General features: G+C 40.5%; 2 protein-coding genes across 2 annotated transcripts; one reads left to right on the top strand and one right to left on the bottom strand.

Moving 5' to 3' along the window:
* Positions 1-359: 359 nt before the first annotated feature.
* On the bottom strand, positions 360-5,396 carry LOC111670428 (ADP-ribosylation factor 4). The gene is made up of 6 exons (XM_023427138.2): positions 5,168-5,396; positions 4,723-4,803; positions 3,391-3,500; positions 2,931-3,002; positions 2,457-2,582; positions 360-1,420 (listed from the first exon to the last, which is right to left on the bottom strand). The coding sequence occupies exons 1-6, from the start codon at positions 5,232-5,234 to the stop codon at positions 1,334-1,336; spliced, it is 543 nt and encodes a 180-aa protein (XP_023282906.1). The 5' UTR covers positions 5,235-5,396; the 3' UTR covers positions 360-1,333.
* A 389-nt stretch (positions 5,397-5,785) lies between these two features.
* On the top strand, positions 5,786-7,302 carry gcc1 (GRIP and coiled-coil domain containing 1). Its single transcript, XM_023427152.2, has 2 exons — positions 5,786-6,055; positions 6,747-7,302. Exon 2 carries the CDS (start codon positions 6,877-6,879, stop codon positions 7,285-7,287), a length of 411 nt encoding a protein of 136 aa, XP_023282920.1. The 5' UTR covers positions 5,786-6,055; positions 6,747-6,876; the 3' UTR covers positions 7,288-7,302.
* The last annotated feature ends 70 nt before the right edge of the window (positions 7,303-7,372 follow it).

The raw sequence follows: 7,372 nt of genomic DNA, 5'->3' as shown, positions 1-7,372 counted from the left end.
AGTTTCCTGTTACAACAGAATCATTCACTAACGAGAAAAAGTCTAAATGAAAATAGCAAAAATATATAAATAAACTAACATTTCATTTAAACATAAAACAATATAAGATGTTTTTAACATGATCTTTTCCATGTTAAAATTTTTCCTGTCACTGTGACATCACATTGTTCCCCTATAACAAAACATTTATCTTTCTCATTATTATTATTAGAGATGAGGAAGAATTCTCACAACACAAAATAAAAAAATGTTGTAACATGAAAAATCTCAAGAAAACATTCTTGTAGACCTGTTTATTCCTGTCTCTAAATGTTGTTAAATATGGTTCAAACTTATAACAAGAAAATGTTCACCAAAAATTAATGCTATAAAACATTTTTATGTTTTAATAACAAATATGTCAGAACATATAAAATAAAACCTTTACATCTCATTTAACAGGTTCATTTTCTTCTTATAACACAAACTGGTGATGCGTTCAAATACCAAATTATAACAGGGAATTTTTCTGTCACAAAAAGATTTTTGGAGCCTCATGAATATGAATTATTTTAAATATTAAACTAAAAATAACAAAAACAGGTGCGAAGAAAAAAAAAACCTTTATTGCATCATTGTCATCTCTGTTTCTTCTTCACATTGATAAGGAATGACGAGGCCTTCAGGTTCGGCTCTGTGGAATGAGTCATCAAATAACAGGTAACTGTCACCTGTAGTTAACTCCGCCCCCTGCCCCCACCACAGGTAACTGCCACCTGTCACAAATTCCGCCCCCTGCCCCCACAGGTATCTGTAACCTTTCATAAACCCCACCCTCTAAAAAAACAGGAAACAGTTACCTGTCATTAACCCAACCCCCACCCCAACAGGTAACTGTCACCTGTCACAAATCCTGCCCATCACATCTGTCAACCTCCCCTCAACAGGTAACAGTCATCTGTCACAACCCCACCCCCCAACAGGTAACTGTCACCTGTCAAACACTGCCCTCTAAAAAAAGGTAACTGCAGCCTGTCATAAGCCACGCCCCTCCTGACTCACTTCCTGTCACATGATTCAGTTAAAACATGCGGATTAAAAGAAAAAAACAGATCTAACAAACATCTGCAGGAAGAACAGAAGAGGATGATAGGAAATAAAGGTGAGCTCAGAGTCCATGACATCACTTCCTCCTACAGACAGACACATTTATAATTTAAAAAAAAAAAACAAAAACAGTCCTGTGAAACTCCGCCTCCTCCTGCACCTCTTCATCAGTTTGTACATGGTGGCATCAGTCGATGACATCAGTCAATGACATCAGTCTGCTGCTTCCTGTTACCTGCCCGCTGCTCTAGCGTTTTGACAGCTCATTGGACAGCCAGTCCAGACCCTCGTAGAGACCTGTACCCTGAGTGGCACAGGTGGCCTGAACGTGCCACTGAGGAGACAAAGACACAGGTAGTAACAGCTGTTAGACACCTGGACAGGTTAACATGATAATAATCATTATTATTAATATTATTTTGATTAAACACACCTGAACATAAACATCTTTTGAACTTTCTCTGTGAAGTAATCTGATCAGACCTCACTGTGTAGCAATCTGATCAGACCTCAGCGTAGTAATCTGACCAGACTTCACTGTGAAGTAATCTGATCAGACCTCACTGTGAAGTAATCTGATCAGACCTCACTGTGTAGTAATCTGATCAGACCTCATTGTGTAGTAATCTGATCAGACCTCATTGTGTAGTAATCTGATCAGACCTCACTGTGTAGTAATCTGATCAGACCTCATTGTGTAGTAATCTGATCAGACCTCATTGTGTAGTAATCTGATCAGACCTCATTGTGTAGTAATCTGATCAGACCTCATTGTGTAGTAATCTGACCAGACTTCACTGTGAAGTAATCTGATCAGACCTCACTGTGTAGTAATCTGATCAGACCTCACTGAAGTAATCTGATCAGACTTCACTGTGAAGTAATCTGATCAGACTTCACTGTGAAGTAATCTGATCAGACCTCATTGTGTAGTAATCTGATCAGACCTCACTGTGTAGTAATCTGATCAGACCTCATTGTGTAGTAATCTGATCAAACCTCATTGTGTAGTAATCTGATCAGACCTCATTGTGTAGTATTCTGATCAGACCTCACTGTGAAGTAATCTGATCAGACCTTACTGAAATAATCTGATCAGATCTCTGAAGTAATCTGATCAGACCTTACTGAAATAATCTGATCAGACCTCACTGAAGTAATCTGATCAGATCTCTGTGAAATAATCTGATAAAAACCTCACTGAGAAGTAATCTGATCAGACCTCACAGAAGTAATCTGATCTAATCTGATCAGAGCTCATTGTGTAGTAATCTGATCAGACCTCAAATATGGTCAGATAACGTTCTTCATGTCTGAAGACTGGATCAAACTAAATGACTTATTGATTCTTATTGATTATTGATCCTTACAGTTCTGCTGCGCAGGCTGTGCAGACCCAGTTTGTCGGTGAGTTCACTGACTCCCATGGCGTTGGGAAGATCCTGTTTGTTAGCAAACACCAGAAGAACCGCCTCCTTCAACTCGTCCTCCTGGATCTACAGAGAGAGGGAGTGTCATATGTATCATGATGTCACTGATGGTGTCATAAATCTACAGGGCCGAGGTCTTCACTGTGGATGGAGCCAATCGAATTTTTTTCCAGTAACGATAATAACACTAATATATTTAAGAAAAGTGTGTCATTATTTATTCTGACGTTGGTGACGTTGTCTCTATCTCAGGAGTCAGAACGAGTCTATAGAAGAAATACTGGTAAGATTAATCAATAATGAAACAGAGTGTTTAATTTATGCTGAAGTTATATTTATCTGTAAAATATAAAACATTGTGGAAAAATACATACATTAATAAAATAAAGGATAAATAAAGAATAAGTTTCTTACCATCTTGGAGAGTTCCTCCGCAGACTCTGCTACTCTCTCTCTGTCATTACTGTCCACTACAAAGATCAGACCCTACACAGCAGACAGAGGGGTCAGAAGTCACACCAATCAATATCATCAGTCTGAGTGTGGGACAGTTCAACATAGTGGAGCCAATAAACCAAGTTCTCATCAACCAAACACTGGTTCTGGATCCATCATCTGTTCAATGGATTGAACTTGTCCGTGTTCTAACTGTTGTGACCTCTGACCTGAGAACAGTGAAGATCAAACCTGACACTGGATCAAAGGTCAAAGGTCAACAACTTTTCATTGTGTTATAATAATCAGGTGTATACTAACAATAATAATAATAAATAATAATAATAAAACAACAACAGGTTGTATGATCAGATGTGTTTTCATCTCTCAGAGTAAACTTATATTAACTTCAACCACAGTCCTGGTCCTTGTTCAGTACCTGAGTGTTCTGGAAGTAGTGTCTCCACAGAGGTCTGATCTTGTCCTGACCACCGACGTCCCAGACCGTGAAACAGATGTTCTTGTACTCGACTGTCTCCACATTAAAGCCTGAAACAGACACAGTAAATGGTTCAGGTCTGATGTTGGTCTCAGACTGGTTCAGGTCTGATGTTAGTCCAAGACTGGTTCAGGTCTAATGTTGGTCTCAGACTGGTTCAGGTCTAATGTTGGTCTCAGACTGGTTCAGGTCTGATGTTGGTCTCAGACTGCTTCAGGTCTGATGTTGGTCTCAGACTGGTTCAGGTCTGATGTTAGTCCCAGACTGGTTCAGGTCTAATGTTGGTCTCAGACTGGTTCAGGTCTGATGTTGGTCTCAGACTGCTTCAGGTCTAATGTTGGTCTCAGACTGCTTCAGGTCTGATGTTGGTCTCAGACTGCTTCAGGTCTAATGTTAGTCTCAGACTGCTTCAGGTCTAATGTTGGTCTCAGACTGCTTCAGGTCTAATGTTGGTCTCAGACTGCTTCAGGTCTGATGTTGGTCTCAGACTGCTTCAGGTCTAATAATGGTCTCAGACTGCTTCAGGTCTAATGTTAGTCTCAGACTGCTTCAGGTCTGATGTTGGTCTCAGACTGCTTCAGGTCTAATAATGGTCTCAGACTGCTTCAGGTCTAATGTTAGTCTCAGACTGCTTCAGGTCTAATGTTGGTCTCAGGCTGCTTCAGGTCTAATAATGGTCTCAGACTGCTTCAGGTCTGATGTTAGTCTCAGACTGCTTCAGGTCTAATGTTGGTCTCAGACTGCTTCAGGTCTAATGTTGGTCTCAGACTGCTTCAGGTCTTTAGATCCATTGGTGTCACAGAACAAATCAGACTAAAGTAAAACTATGTTTGTTTATTATGTTGTCTGATGTGAGTCATTAACAAGCACATGAATTAACACTGAGGTCTGCTCATGGCTGCACTGTACTGTAAACCAGCTATCTTTGTATATTACATCTTTATATACTGATTATACAGATCAATAAACTGTCTTTACTCTGTACAGGATGAATGTTAGACTGTTATCCTAATGAACTGTATTGAAAACCAGTTTCAAATGGTCCAGTAACATGTGACATCTCTGGTTCCTGTTGTGAGGATTTTGAGTGTTTGAGTTCAAGACAAAACATTTGAAACTAACAGGAACATGTTCACTGTTTTAAAACAAACCATCACTTCAGCAGAAAAAAAAAATCATGTTTGAAACGTCATATTAGACATTAAATGCTGACAGACACACATTACACTGACAGTTATCACCTGATTACGGATGTGATTACTGATTATTTACCGATAGTTGGGATAGTGGTGACGATCTCTCCGAGCTTCAGTTTGTAGAGGATCGTTGTTTTTCCAGCTGCGTCCAAACCCACTGAAACAGACAGATATCAGAGTTAAAGTACACGAACTGACTCTGAACTCCGGGTCAAGCGGCTCTGTCTTCGTCCGCTTCAGTCTGCGGGTAACGGGAGGTTCATTAAATAGATAAAGAGTTAAACTCTGCCGTTAAACCGCCCCGTTAGCTCTGAGCGCTAGCCTCTGACGGCTAGCTGTGTTAGCTTCTGTTTCTAAGATGTTCTGTCATGGACGGAGGCTAAGCAGCCGGTTGTTTAACACCGGGAACGGGATACAAGTTATTATGTTAAGGACAGAAACCAGAGTATGTAGCGTGTTTTCAGACCTCGCCGGTCTGGCCGGATAGCCTCGGAGCTAGTTAGCCTAACCGCGGTGCTCACCCATCAGGATCCTCATCTGCTTCTTCCCGAAAAACCGGGAGAACAGAGACGAGATCGTCAGGCCCATTTCACTAAAATGTCCCGTTTCAGGGGCGGGAGGAGGTCAGCCGGTTAGTCCGGGAGCAGCTGCTGGTCAGAGCCGGGGAACAGACCGGGAACAGGCGGAGAGAAACCAGAGTGGGCGCAGCTCCTTTTCGGTGCCACGTCCAGGCCAACGCGGAATAAATGACGTCACTGCTTTGAAAAAACTTTATTAACACCCAGAAGTGATGATCCGTTCAAGGACTAGTAGAAAGCCTGCACACTCAATACCTTTGTATTTCATTCCACACAACAGAGGAAGAAAAGTTTTAAATAATAGAAATGTCAACAATAATACATCTTTATCAGACTTTACCAAAACACACAATAAAAATAGTTTGATAAAATCAAATATTATATGTAGATAAAATTATAAATAGACAAAATTGACACAAAACTCATTATTATTTTCCTGTTGTCATTGTTTTATTAAAAATATGCTCTTACTTTTGAAATTTTCAAAATTAATATTTTTTTCTGTTTTAAAAAAAAAATCACATTAACAGAAATAGCGCAGGTCACTGTGACATAATTTAGTTTAATAACAGAACGTATCCACTGTCTGTCATTTTGTCTATGTGAGGTTATATTCCTGATGTCATGAATGCATCATTGAATTCCCGCCTCCTCTCTCTTCAGATCCGGTTCAGTCCAACATGGCTGCTGTTAGCTGACAGTTCATGTTCTGTATTTGTTGAATTTAGTTTTACAATAAATAAGATCAATAACGTTTTAAAACAAGGATTTCCTGATTAAATCAATAAACTCTGATCTTAGATAAATTTGACTGACCCCCCGTCTACTCAGGTAAGAACCGGAGAGAGGTCGGTGACTAGCGACGGTGTTTGTCGGTAAATGTTAAAGTTTGTTTCTGTCTGAGCTTTAAACTTGGTTTACATGTCCTCTCAGATGGACAGTTAATGACGGTTAATGACAGTTTGTGACGGTGGCATTAATTAGAAATAATGAACATTAACTAGAATAAAGAAGAAACTGAGACTGAACCAAAGACCCGGATCTGTGTGTGAATCTGTTGTTTATATCCGGACCTGAAACTAATGTAACTGATGTTTTCATCACAGGCTAATGTGTTAATTTGATGTAGTTCATCGTTTTGTCAACAAATGATAATAAATAGTTTAAAAACTTGTTGTATTTTCACAGTCTTGTGTTTAAGCCAAACGATGATTCAATAATTTTCTCTCAATCAGCTCATTAATTGATTCGATTGAGGGAGGGAATATCTTAAGACTGTACTGAGGGAGAAGAGAGATCTCCCCTCCCCCATGTTGTGCAGTTTATAGTTTTACTCACAGTTAAATCCAGAGGCAAACATGAATCAAACATGAAGCAGTGAAGCTGGTTTTAAAGACTGAAACATGTTCGTCATTAAAGAACAGTATTCATGTTTCTGATTCTGTGGCTGTTTAAATGTGTTTAATTGCAGCTTTACACACTGACCACTGACTGACGGACTGATTGCTGCTTGTGTTGACAGTTTCTTTTCCAGTCCAGCACAGCCTCAGTTTTCATCATGGTTGGTTACACATGAACCAGTTCTGGTCCTGACAATGGATTCAGTCTGATTGGACCCTGGTAGACTAACAGTCTGGTAGACCAGCAGAGTCATGGAGAAGTTTGGGATGAGTTTCGGGGGCGGGCCCAGTAGGAAGGAGCTGTTGGACACCATCGAGTCCCAGAAAAAACAGCTGGTCCAGTACCAGACCCGCTTCAAGGATGTGGTCCGGGCCTACAAGAGTCTTCTGAAGGAGAAGGAGGCTCTGGAGGCCAGTCTGAAGGTCCTGACGGTGACCCAGGAGGTGGACCTGAACCAGCAGGGCCAGGACAACACCACTGCTGCTGCCGCCTCAGACCTCCCAGAGGACGGCTGCTCACTGCACAGTGAGGACAGCGAGGACACGGTGGCGTCTGTGGACATGCCCACTGAGACCACCAGAGGGGACCAATCAGAGGAAGACCAGGGAGAACTGGGAGGGAAAGTAAGCTCGATGGTACATTTAAAAAAGTCAGCTGACTGAAACATCCTTTAGTTATTAAATGTTATCTGTTCTCCAGTTTCTCTCATATACTACACACATATATATATATATATATATATATATA

Source organism: Seriola lalandi, unplaced genomic scaffold, assembly GCF_002814215.2.
Source record: "Seriola lalandi dorsalis isolate HSWRI2012SDOR001 ecotype SW California unplaced genomic scaffold, Sedor1 jcf7180002054853, whole genome shotgun sequence".
Taxonomy (NCBI): Eukaryota; Metazoa; Chordata; class Actinopteri; order Carangiformes; family Carangidae; genus Seriola; species Seriola lalandi.
This window is presented reverse-complemented; position numbering and strand designations above follow the sequence as displayed.

Excerpts from the sequence above, each read along its gene's own strand:
- LOC111670428 (XM_023427138.2), bottom strand. The coding sequence starts at position 5,234 with ATGGGCCTGACGATCTCGTCTCTGTTCTCCCGGTTTTTCGGGAAGAAG. Across the intron at positions 4,804-5,167 it reads GCAGATGAGGATCCTGATGG|TGGGTTTGGACGCAGCTGGA; the intron begins GTGAGCACCGCG and ends TGTCTGTTTCAG. Across the intron at positions 3,003-3,390 it reads ACTACTTCCAGAACACTCAG|GGTCTGATCTTTGTAGTGGA; the intron begins GTACTGAACAAG and ends TCTGCTGTGTAG.
- gcc1 (XM_023427152.2), top strand. The coding sequence starts at position 6,877 with ATGGAGAAGTTTGGGATGAGTTTCGGGGGCGGGCCCAGTAGGAAGGAG.